Source organism: Thermobia domestica, chromosome 1 (assembly GCF_964235325.1).
Source record: "Thermobia domestica chromosome 1, izTheDome1.hap1.1, whole genome shotgun sequence".
Classification (NCBI taxonomy): Eukaryota; Metazoa; Arthropoda; class Insecta; order Zygentoma; family Lepismatidae; genus Thermobia; species Thermobia domestica.
Genome location: NC_137454.1, coordinates 122,222,377 through 122,235,820, shown reverse-complemented (window position 1 = coordinate 122,235,820; position 13,444 = coordinate 122,222,377). Strand labels below are relative to the sequence as shown.

Here is a 13,444-nt window from a genome sequence, read left to right as displayed (position 1 = left end):
ATTTATTAATTTTTTATATTTTCCTAATTGTAGATGTGATGATATCAAAGAATCATTACATTCCTCTTCCAAGCTTTAACACTCGGACCAACTCTGAGTAATGAGTGCTACTTGAATATGTTTTCATATTTTCCTGACTATAGACGTGATGGTAACAAAGATTCATCACATTAATACGTAATATGCTCGTTGAATTCAGATTTGCCGGAAAATAAAACGATAAATTCTGAATGTTTATAAACCCCTTGTTATTAATTGAACTTTTTTTTTTTTCAGCTGCTCACTGTTTTTGGGATCCAAATAAAAACAACGTTTCAGATGTTAACAACTTTCGTGTTTCTGTTGGAAGATATTACAGAGAATGGGAAAAGAGAGATGCAAATGCTCAAAACAGGGAGGTAAGGAATTAATAAGATACAGCCTAATAATAGCAAATAATAACTGACATAATTATACATACATATAATAGTTATATGTATGTAAACTCACCCTTTAAATTACAGAAAAAATCAATGACAGCTATTTAAATTAGAACAATTCTAGAAAAAGTTACCTTCATTTCATATTTTAGATAAGAAATTATATAGATGCAGTAGATACTGACTTTTGCGGATAACTGTAAATAGTTCATACGTAGAAATCACGTGTTATATAGAAAAGTGTACAATACAAAAGAAGTACAGAATATAAACTATTTATGTTCATCTGGAAGAGAACAACAGAAACATACCTTATGTAACAGATTCGTACAGCATGGAGCGTTCATTAAATTTTAAATTCCTCGAAGTACTCATCCTTTGCCTTAATGACTACCGTGTACACTTTCGGCATACTGATGTGACGATACATTGCCATACTTGTTGGAGAACCTTTCATAAGTGCGCAACACTCTTGATAACGCTGTTTGTCGAACATTCCTATAATTCGTCCCATAGTAGTTCGATTGGATTGCAATCAGGAGATTGGGCGAGCCATTCCATAGTTTGGATTCTATTTTCTTCTCTAGGGACTCCACATAGCATTTACAGAGAACGAATGTATGTTTTGGTTCATTATCTGCTTGTAAAAGAACCGTTTATCAGTTGGACGCATGTTAGATGTCGTTGGAGGATGCTATGATAATGTCTTTTCATGTTTTCTTTGATTTTCACCAAATCTCCTATTCTATTTTCCCTGAAACACTCCCATACCATCACTTATCACCCTCCATCCTTCACAGTGGAGGGATAATGGTTCACTGGTCCTGGATGATGGTCCTCCATCTTCCACTGGGAGGTATGCACTGGGGCTGCAGGGCTTCTCCAAAAAGACGAAGCACAAATTGACGGCTCTTACTTCAAAATATTTCGAACTTTGTATTGAGATCAATGGTCAAATGGTGGACTATTTTGAATCTATCGCGCTTACTTCTCACCATGTAGAACTTATTCTCACCCTGCGATGTTTTCTGAGATGCCCCATAGCGAGGGTGATCATAGTAGCTTATCTTGATGCATGTGAATTGTCTTCACAATTCCACTGATGCACAATTTCAATGTGCTTCATATATGCTGGATGCAAAGTGGCTATCTTCACTCGCAAATAATACGAATCATAGTACTTCGGTGCCATTGTTAGTGCACTTGTCAGAAAAATGTTACCACCCACTTGAAACACACACACAAAGAACAACTAAGCCCACTCACTCACCACTTTCTGACGATACGTTTTCGACGGGAAATGCAACCACATTGTACACGAATGACGCCTTTTCTGTCAGTTGTGTATTCCCAACGCTGTCAAGCGTAGATCATATTTTATTGGCAACAATATTCTCTCACACCAATAACAGACATCTGAGCAAATAGCACAATCTTAAGGGCTTTGGTGTCACGTCATGCTTTTATTACAAAACTTAGGGTTATAACTGCCCTAGCGGAAGGTCGTTTACCGTTGTTCTAGTGTTTTATCTGGTGTAACTACCAACTTCCACAGATCGCAGTCATCCAACAGTTTCCATATAATAAAGTTTTTCCTAGTGGAATAATGTATATATTAGCTTGTCTAAAAGCCGTATCGCATCGCAGTTTGCTACATAAATCATAAGAATGCGGTGCATTTATGACCATAAATTATTGCTGAAGTAAAGTAAAAACAAAAAGCAATCACACAGTGTTTCCTTCATTACATCATGATACATTCTCTGTCACACGCACACACAAAGAGGCGAAACTTCAATAGTACCATTTTTCCTGCCTTTTCTTAGTTATTTCATAGCATCGGGCCAGATTTTTGTTCTAAACTTTCTTGTTTCTCGTTGAAAATAGAGTAGTGTTAGATCTAGAATGTTTAGAAGAATGAGAAAGTGTATACTTAGTTCGACTAGTATTTTGCCATAATATCAGTTAGGAAGTGAACATTTATATGAAATTAAGTTGTTGTTTCCTATCATACACAATAACTCATGTGTTTGACAATGTCCAATCCTGGGTTTCTTGATGAGATTATGGATCATCACTTAATAGATAACTCCATTAAGGCACAGCTTCCTCGTTGTTAAGCGGTTAGCGTACGCACCCTTGGCGTGAGAGACCCGGGTTCGATTCTCGGAGGGAGCTTATGTGTTGTCGGGTCCCACGTTAGTTTGTAGGTCATATAGCTTCGCTTCTACAAAGAACGCTAAACTGAAAATCAAATCAAATCCATTTGGGCACATTCAAAACCAGGTGGGAGACCAACAAGAATGTGATATCACAAGCACTCAACTTCATTAATCATATTCTCCGAAATTGTTGAGGTAGGAATTCGAAATTTTGTAAACATGTTTTTCATGTACCCTAAACTGATAGTAAGACAGAGTTTAATAATAATAATAAAAAAAAAAAGTATAACTCTTAAGGGAAGAAAGAGGTCTTGCAAATATTTTCATCATTCACCGTATGTCCAAAACTGTTGGATGCAAGAGCAGTTCATTTCTTTTTTTCTTCTTTTTGTAAGTGACTTGAAATCCTAGGCTGGAAATAAGACGGAGTTTTGCAAAATGCGACCTCTTCATGGGTGAATTGGCTTGGAACTCTTTCCGCTGTTTACTAGTAATCGAAAATTACTATCCGTGAAAACTTGAAATTTTATGTGAAGTTGTCAATGAGCCCGGGGCTCATGATGAGACGAGGTTTTACAAAATGTATCTCCTACTGAGGAGGGCCTTAATTCTAGTTACTTACAAGAATTAAAATATACGCTTTAAATGAACACAAAAATGAATTTGTTTTTCATTAAGATGGCCTACAAGAATTGAGGCCATCTCGTTTAGAACATGTCATGAAAGCGATTGCTTGTAATGCAAAATAATTCATGATATTTGACTAAATGGTTTTGTTACTATTACAGGTACAGAGAATTATCGTGCATGAACATTATAGAGATTTTGTTGGAAACTATGAAGCAGATATTGCTGTACTGAAACTAAAGAAGCCTGTTGTCTTTAATAATAATATTCGACCTATATGTATAGACTGGGATTCGAATCTTGTTCGAGAACAATTGATCGATGGGAATGCAGGAGTTGTAAGTATGTAATGCTTGATTTCATTTATATTTTTTTAGATTTTTGTAACTTGCCGCCTTGCCTTATTTTAAGACGTGATGGTACGTCTCTTTGAGCTTTTTAACCAAGCCAAGGAACGGAATTATAGGGCGTGAGAATTGATGAAAATTTCGGGAAGATGCCAGTCAAAAAGGTCATGTCTTACATGGTTCATATTTCAGTCCATTTATTTAAGAAGCAATCAATGTAAGTTCAACTAGCAAATTTCTACAACTTACAGAAAATAAAGATATGTGGATATATTACCAATGAATTCGTTCTATAAAAGGATTCGTTAACTCTTTACCCAGTTCTGTTTTTTTTTTTTTTTTTTTTTTTTTTTTTGCTTTTAATTAACAATAAGAAAATGTAGCAGCTAATACATACGGTACGTATATACTTATTATTCGGCTAGACTACTTAGGTAGTTTCGTTAAATTATTACTATAAAACATGTTAGAAGATTATTATTATTATTATTATTATTATTATTATTATTATTATTATTATTATTATTATAAATTAATAATATCATTGTTAGAATATTTTAAAAACATATTGTTCTTCTTGCACCATTTTGTAGTGTTTATAAGTGACTAATCGATATATATGTGACTAATCAGTCTATCCCTCCCAAAAAAAAGTTATATACGTGTTAGGTTGACACATAAATGACTTTTTACCCGATATTTACAACATGGCATGATTAAGCCATTCATCCAGCTCACTGTGTCAATCGATCGATCTTGTTTAACTTTCGCTAAATTCACATTGTATACTTAAATATATTATGTAGTGCGTTACTGATTTAACATGTTACATATGCATTCTTGCAGGTATTAGGATGGGGAAGAACTGAAACAGGAACACCAAGTGATGTGCTGCGGTCAGCGTCTATGCCCTTTGTTAGTTATGTTAAATGTCGGGATAGTGTATCACGATCTTTCTTGCCTTATCTCACACAAGACAAATTCTGTGCTGGATATCGCAATGGTGAGTGCATATTTAATTTTTTTTAATACTTGACATATTTTGAAGTTATATTTCTGAAGGATATTTCATTACATAAATTCTACGAGATCATTAGTTGCAAAATGATTAGCGTCCTCCCGTATAGTGCAAGAGATTTTGATATGAGCATCGTTAGGAGCACATGCGGATGTTACACTGTAATTCATGTCTAAGAAGGGCGTTAAACTTCAAACAAACAAATAACGTGCACAAATTAAATAATATCGTCAATGATATGTATTATTGTTTGCCATTTTTAAAAATACATTTAAAACGCAACACTTTAATATATTTTTCCACTATTGAAAGGAAGTTTCTATTATTTATTTATTTATTTATTTATTTGTTTGTTTGTTTCACGAACTTCCAGATGCAATATTAGAGGCCAATTTACAATAGAATTATTAACAATCAACATCAATTATAGCATCAACGGTAAAGGAATTCGGTCAAACCCTATATCTAGATATACCAAGCCGACATTCGTAGAGTCAAAATAAGAGAAAACATTAGGAACTCTCAGTCACTGAGTCCAACCACAGGGTTCGGATTCAGTATGAGAGTATAAACTTAAACTAATGTTTGTTCACTTTAACAAAATAATAATTATACGTAATTGCACGTAGCTGAAATTTTATGTGATGTAATTTCTGTTAAAGCGTCAAAATACGACTGTAATAACTTGTAAAATCATTGGCATTCATATAAATGCTTTAAAAATTAATCAACTCTCAAATTATTTATATTGTAATATTACATTTGTAAAATAGAATTATTTACAATAGATACAATGAATCTTATTAAATTAGTGACTCCCTTGAAAAGAATTTTTTATGATTACAGAATTAGACTTACATCATAGGTAGATAGAGAATTATTTACATAGACAGAGCACTCACTGCTGATGAGTCAGGCAAGGGCGCAGATTTCTTTGTAAATTTGGGAGGGCCCATTCAGATGCAGAAGGTATATATATATATATATATATGAAGATTTATATGTATATATATGAAGATTTTAAGACAAATTGCACTCAAATTATGCCAAATATTGTATACTCATAAATACAATAGGGGATCCACATGAGCTTTTGGGGGCCCCGGGCCCCCTAGGCTCCCAGGATCGGTGACCTTGGAGTCAGGTCGTATGTTTGATTCAAGTAAGTCCTTTTTCACAACTCTGCCAATCAGTGGCGTACGCAAGGGCGGGTTCGCCCTCCTTGAACAAGCTGATATGCAAAAATAAACTTAATATATTAAGATATATACACACAAACATCTGAAATTATATGAACTTGGGAGCCCGAACACCCACCTCCCTTGACGAACTTCTACATACGCTACTGATTCCAATACTATGGTAGAAACTAATAAAAATAATTTTTATAATTGTAGTCTATATTGTTATAAAATTACAGCTATGCGTGGCAAATTAGAAAAAAAAAATAGCAAGTTCGCAAAAGCAATTTCGTACTATTTTTCTAGAGTATTTGTTTCACAATTTATTGTCTTGTAAAACAATACCTGAAATTTTGTAAGTTTATGAAAAAAAAACTGTCAGGTTATGTGCAAATTCGACTGGACAATGACCATGCTTTCTTAGTCATATCCGTTTATTTGTCTTCGTTCTTTTGCATTTGTTATCCAGCTTTTTTAGCCTACAGGGTGTTACTATTTAGGGCTGCCCACGATATGAGATGAGACACATGACAAGATAGGGTCGAAAACATTCTTTTCCAGTGGAAACATAAATTTTCCGAGACGAAACAACCTCAAGTCTTTTCTCGTAGGCAGGGACGCCCGAAGAAAATTTTCTAGGAGGCATCCCGATGGTTACTATATTACGTCTGGTATTTAATATACTTGGTTTGCTATATTACGTATACATTTTCGTGAGCCAGGAGGGCCTTACCCTGCCCTCCAAGATTTAATTTCAAAAACTAAATGTTTTAAAACTTGTGCTTCCGTTTCACTTAAAATTGCCATAAGTATATATATTTCAATTTCAAATATTACAGTACTTTATATATTGTCTTCTCATTGTATTTTAATATCCATAATATTTTCTGCTAATTTTTCTTTCTTCTTTTCAAACTTTGACAGGAACCGGAGTTTGCAATGGCGATAGTGGAGGTGCATTGTCATTTGAAACTTCAGGTCGATGGTATATCCAGGGCATAGTGAGCGTAGGACAAAAGAAAGATATGAAGTGTGACCCAACACAATATGCAGCATTTACTAAAGTTTCCTATCATATCCAGTGGCTGCAAGAAATTCTAACCTCTGTTCAATGATTTTATGTAATTTTTTCTGGTAAGAAAAATAAACTTTCCAGCAATATAATGGCTAATTTTTACAATTAAACACCATCAAAGTAAGATACAACTAAGAAATTATAAAGGCAATTCTTTATTTCAAAATTGATCATACTACCAGAATTGATAAGGGGTTATTTCCTCATTAAGCTTGTAACGTAAATTACACGTAATTTACTAGTAGAAAACTATTTTTCTATTAAAACAACTGAAACAATTCAGAAGCAAGACACAGTCAAAAGCAGAGCACAAAATACAATTTCCTCCAATTTGCCAGTTGCATCAGCTGAGACTAGTTTGAAGTTTATATTAATAACAGAGACTGTGGAAATTTGAACATGTGTAGCGTATAGCTAATATTTGTTATTGTCTATATATATATATATATATATATGCGCTTTCGTATTAATTGTCATTGCTGTTGTGTTAACACACCGTAACTTCAACCCATATTATTCACATCTTCTTCCTCAAATTATGAAACATTCCACTAAATATCATTTTAGCTTTCAGTGCACAAAGATCCATCTTTCTATCTGTTACTGAAATACCATTTTCATATATGTGGACACCTCAAAACTATTTTCACCAAATATACACTGATGGAAACACATTTTAAAACACTCAGTAGAAATTTACGGATTTGGCCCAAAGTTGATACATAAGGTGATGATAGGATGATAGGTAATAGTAATGGTGATCCCAATATCCCGTGGAAGATCCCAAACATGTAATACAGGGTCTCTTTGAAACGCATACCTTAATATCACATAATCACCTCGAGTGGCCGCAGAACCTTTTCTTCGTGTAGGTAGCAAGTCATACAGTTACTGGATCTATCTGGGGTATGATATCTCACGCTAGCTGTGGATCATCACGTAGCTGGTCGATGCGTACGTACACTAACATTCACTAATAATAACTGCATTGTGTAGATACAAAGGACAAATACAAAATGAGATCAACAGGGGAAGTCAGGCAGAAGACTCGTTGACTGGCATCCCGCTACTCAATGTCGTAATATCTCGCGCATTTCATTTCTAACATAACGAACACACTCCTGTTCAAATTTCGTTGCAATATCTTCATTAGTCTTAAACTTTATTTTAAAAAATGAATGGATTCGGTAGTGAGTAGTACGCATACCTTAAAAGCATGAAAATGTAAGCTGATGCAAGTGTTTGATTAGGAGCACAGGAATCTTCTAGTTCCCTCTCTAGAACATCATCATCATCTTATGTATTCTACCTATACTGGCAGGAAATCACAAATTTAGAAACCTCTTTGCACTATGGTTTACCGATAATCTCTTCGTAGACTATAAGCTCTTGTTGATTTATGATAAGGATGTTTTTGGTAACTTTAATATGTTGACTATTGTTGATATTCTTAACAGTGCCATGGTATCATGTGAAGTTAGAACCAGGAGCTAGTGCCATGGTATCATGTGAAGTTAGAACCAGGAGCTCTTTACTCACTACTTTCCATGTCATGTTTATTCTTAACAGATATAGTATTTGCGCTCATGATGTTTAAAAATATGGTGCAGAGGAGTATGGCTTTTACTGCACGTACCATCAATAGAAAGCAACATCTTGGAAGGAACAGGGAGAACAGAACGGATGAAATTTCAAAGAACAGGTCCACTGGCAAATGGAAATAAATACATAAACATGTTGGTTTTTATTTATTTATTTATTTACTATATCCTTTCAATATTTTTAATTAAAAGATTTTTATAATGTATAATTGAGATACATGAATGTCTTTCAAGAAAGACAAAGATATTTAAATGGAAATGGCTCTAGTCGCTGTCTAGTTAACATTTCATACCCAGGATTATTCCTGATATCCAATAAAATATAATAATAATAAAATACAGTTCATGGGTTGAAAAATAGTTTGCTTAGAACGAAAAGATATGGGAAAATTTATAATGCTTAAATAATAACAACTTCGAAAGGAATAAGTTTAACAACAGTAATTAAATCAAGTAAAGAAAATCATATTTGTAAAATTAATTTATTCTATGAATAATAAACACTTTGTAAGCGATTTATGAGACGGAATGAGATTACCTTAGAAAAAATGAGATGACCACCTTTCAAAGCTTGTCAACAACTTTGTAATAATACTCGACACTATTAAATTGTATATTGTGCAATTAATACTGCATCTTATAATGTTACTTATACACATACACTTCAAAACTGAGAATAAAAAATATATAAATAAACTTAAGGCTACGCAACACCTTACCGTAACCATAGGATTTTGATAATTTTAATAAATATTTTTCATCAGACTATACATTCATAAATGGCAAGATCATAGGATTGTATCGTTCCATTCACCACAATGAGAACTACTATATGTCTATTATAAATGCATATCATCGTCTTATGTTGTAAGATAGCGTTTGTTGTACTGATCTGCCAAGAGATCAGGAGAAAAACGACCTGACTAGTCACACTTTAAAATGAAATGCATAATATGTAATTATGACACAATACTTTAAAGAGTCCAAGTGTAATATAGGACATATTTTTAATCTATGCTTATTAAAATACAATTTAGTTTGAAATTTGAGTAAAATGCCATCATACAATTTAACCAACTTCATAATTTGGCAACGATGAATGTGTCCAAGCTACTGTATAAGCAAAGTGTGGATTATGAACCTTGGACTTGTAAGTAAAATTATTTTAATCTGTCCCCCACAAGATACGTTTGCTTCTTAAGTTAAGTTAACCAGATAGAGTAGAGGAAGACAGTGAAAATGTTATTTTGCTTTAAATAATAATATTGATGATAAATCTAGTACTGAATGTGTCAATAGCAAATGTGAAAGGGAATAAATTATGAATCGATTGCGAAGAACAATAGAACATACTTCGGGAATTATTACTTGATATACAATCGTCAACAGACGTGAACATCTTCCCTATACAAGATTTCTCTCCTCCAGAAGAAGTGTGCTACCATAACAATAGTTTTCAATAATTCCTAAAGATCTATGATTTCTCTACGCCAAAGGAAACTTCTCAAATTGATTCATTCGTTACGAAGTAATTCTTAAGAAAACATACAAGAGAAGAAGTGCATTGGTAGGTACTAAACGCTTGGAAAACCGCTCAATGATCCAAATCAAATTTTTACATTACCCTTTAAAAAAAAAGTCTTCTGAGTAAACAGCATGACTGCTTACGGCAATATCTTTAAGAAAAGCGTAGGAGAGCTGAGGAGTGTTGACAATGCAACATTGTGAAAGAAGTAAAGAGAGTGGTAGGGCTGTTATGAAGAATGTACTGTAACTTCCTATACAATTTAAATAGTTTAATTAAGCCAAGCCACACAACGGAATGTTGAGTTTTACTTGGTTTTCGATTCTGGCTATGGACCTGCTTTATCACAAATATTGACTTTGATATCAACAAATATTGTACTAATTTAGGAACTATAGTTTTAGAGATAATATTTCTTTGTAAAACATTCCAACAGAATAAACTCTTTAGCGTCAAATCCCGAAAATATTTTAAAATATATACCTTCTATAAATATACTTTCCTCTTTTGACGTTGAACTGTCTCTAACACAACAGTTCGTTTTATGATTTTGAAATTTTGGATAACAAAATGTCTTATTCTTTTTGTTTCTAGGCGGAGCCATTTTCGACCCATGCCATCTAGCTACTTATCTTCTTCACTATTTTATTTTTAATTTATATATTTATTTTTATTTACCCTATAGTTATTTCGTTGTATCTTAAGGAGGCAGAAACGAAACTATTGTAAGATACTTAGTGCATATAAACATTACAAAGAGAATCAAAATATACAACAGAAAAGTATAAAAATAAATATAACTAAAAACACATTTTGATCATTTGTAGTTTTTCGTTTTCTTTTTTTTCCTTTTCTTCATTTAAGTGCACGCTTCGAAATAACGTCACACATATTTAACTCCACACAGGGTTGTTAGATAGTCCAGACTTGGATAACTCATTTCTGATAAAGTCGACGTGTTCTGACACCTGCGTAAATGCCGCATATTGATTGGAGTCGCAGACTTGTCCTTTCCTCGGTCCAACACTTACAATCCCTTGAATGTACCAGCGACCAGACGTTTGGAAAGCTAATCCTCCTCCGCTGTCTCCATTGCATACACTGGTTCCTATAATAAAGATATTTTTTTTATTATTATTATTTTCGACGAGGCAAACAAGTCAAACTGACTAGGACTGCAGAACTCAGAGGAGTTGCAAAAGAAAGAAAAATCAATATTTTAAACTTTTTTCTAAATTATTATTGCATGTTTTACGTTTTGTTTGGTTTGATATATTTCATTATTACTTTATAACAACAAATCCAAATGGTGTTAAAACAGCTTTATAGTTCACACTCGACATTGGTCAGAAACGTTGCTTAACGTCATGTACTAAACTGCTGACCAAATGTTCACTGCAGCTAATGGGTGAGTGAATACGCTCAATCAGGAGATAAAACAATATCCTATATTTTATTATTCTATTGTTAATTCCTTAATAACAATGTTTGACCAATGAATTAATTGTTTAAGAGTTTTATATTGCTATGGAAGTTATACATTTGATATTATAATCTTATATATGAGGTCTCCGACCACAAATTGCCTAGGCTGCAAGATGTCTAAATCCACCACTGGCAGAGAGAGAAACAAAAGCATTGTTGCTCATCTCTCTGCATAGGTGGCCACACAGTTTGTGCAATAAGTGAGCTGCACCCGTATTAATTCCGATCTTCATTTTTTTCTACAAGAGTTCATTCAGTTTTGAATATCTGTTCTTTTCTGTGTTTGACTTGTATTGCTTCATCATGTTGTTTTCTAGTGAAAAGTGAATTTCTTTAATCATATAAATTTTGAAGATGTTCTTGAAGAACTTAAGTTTATGGTTCCATTCAACAGAAGCATGTTGTTATAAAATCTCTTGTACTTGTTGTACTTAAGTGTAGTTTACATTGTGAAATATGTACTCTTACACACTTAGATTTTTCAGATAATTCCTAGAATACATCCATAGTTTACAGATACGTTTATCCATGTATCAAATTTCTTTAAATATATGCATAAACAAATTTATTATGTACATGTTAGTATTTTTGTTTTACTGTGCATAATCCGTCCCCAAACTACATCCATGTTACAAAAACTCTGCGTCCGTTAGTGTCTCTGCTGTTTTGTTTTCGACTCACCGATCTAATAAACTACAGCCGCCGCTTCTCTGCTGTTTTGTTTTCGACTCACCGATCTAATAAACTATAGCCGCCCCTTCTCTGCATTCAGACTTCCACATAAGGCACAGACAGGGCATTCCAAGTAACGAACAGTGACCGCAGAATGATACAATGAAAGTAGCACTCTAAATAGCTCTGGAACTGGTTGCTGTCTCTATCTCCTATTCTTTATCATCAGATCTATACATAAGTCTTACTTATTAATCGAACCACAGACGTGAAAGCTTAGAATATTGGGGTAAAGTTTCTCTTCAGCGCATAATAATTTTTCAATTAAACTGGCTCAATAGGCATATTCAAATCTTATGCGACACTTTCTTAGGGATCTTTACTGTTTAAAACAGCATCACCGTGGTCATTAACTAAAACAGACATCATACAAAACAAAAGGAAGGATAAAGAACATATTACAAAAATAACCATCAACTTCATGAATTCAGAAATATTATATATATACATATATATATATATGATCAAATATATTACATTCACTACTGATTTCTATTAAGTAACATTTCCATGAACTATATAAATGTTTACATTTATTATTAAAGATTTTATGAATTTCATCATCTGATTTGAGATGTTTAACGGACATAGTAAGGTCAAGTTAGAATATTAATCGGGAAACCTAAAACTTTTTACTCAGACATTGTACGTTTATTTCTTCTCATGGTCATAAGCTTTACAATTATCATTCAGTTTGCCTACCAAATGCTATCTGGAAAGAACTATTATCAATACAGAGAATGAATTGACTGTAATTCCCTTTTAAACTTATTAAAGTTTCAGAAGATTAACTTCGTTCACTAAAACATAATATCGTATATTGGTAAATCATGTCTACCTCTCAACCCAAACCATGAGTTACTATACATAATTAGTCTAGATGCAGAGTAATTCTATTATATCGCCTTCTTTTTAACACCGCCTTAACGCCTTATAAATTATATCAAATACAAAAATTGACTACACATTTATGTTGGTGTCAGCGTGATATTGGATCATTTAAATAATTTAATTTTTGTTTGCGAACAATTTACTAAAGGCAGATCTTAAACTACTAAACCCGATGCAAATATACTCTTCATTTCTATGTGGATACCTTAAATAAATAAAAAAATAAATAAAAATAAATAAATAAATAAAAATAAATAAATAAATAAAAATAAAAATAAAAAAGACAAGAATAACTTCAAGGCATTTGATGATGTATCTGGCGTGAGTACTTCTAGATATTGACATATCGACTTCGCCTGTGATTTTTTTTTCTTCTCAATT

At 33.0% G+C, this 13,444-nt stretch overlaps 2 protein-coding genes across 3 annotated transcripts in view; one reads left to right on the top strand and one right to left on the bottom strand.

The window, feature by feature from the left end:
• Positions 1 to 6,918, top strand: part of LOC145688545 (limulus clotting factor C-like) — a 21,230-nt gene extending 14,312 nt beyond the window's left edge. Inside the window, exons 9-12 of one of the 2 annotated variants that reach the window (XM_081762934.1) lie at positions 277 to 398; positions 3,370 to 3,546; positions 4,402 to 4,558; positions 6,679 to 6,918. In XM_081762934.1, the coding sequence (XP_081619060.1) occupies positions 277 to 398; positions 3,370 to 3,546; positions 4,402 to 4,558; positions 6,679 to 6,869 (647 nt within the window). In that variant the 3' untranslated portion in view covers positions 6,870 to 6,918. Of the gene's footprint in view, positions 1 to 276; positions 399 to 3,369; positions 3,551 to 4,401; positions 4,559 to 6,678 lie in introns of those variants that run through there. The other variant, XM_081762942.1, reaches the window with a different exon arrangement.
• A 1,618-nt stretch (positions 6,919 to 8,536) lies between these two features.
• LOC145688537 (modular serine protease-like) overlaps positions 8,537 to 13,444 on the bottom strand; it is a 69,074-nt gene continuing 64,166 nt past the window's right edge. The window contains exon 12 of the mRNA XM_081762922.1: positions 8,537 to 11,063. Within this exon, the coding sequence (XP_081619048.1) occupies positions 10,849 to 11,063 (215 nt within the window). The 3' untranslated portion in view covers positions 8,537 to 10,848. The remainder of the gene's footprint in view (positions 11,064 to 13,444) is intronic.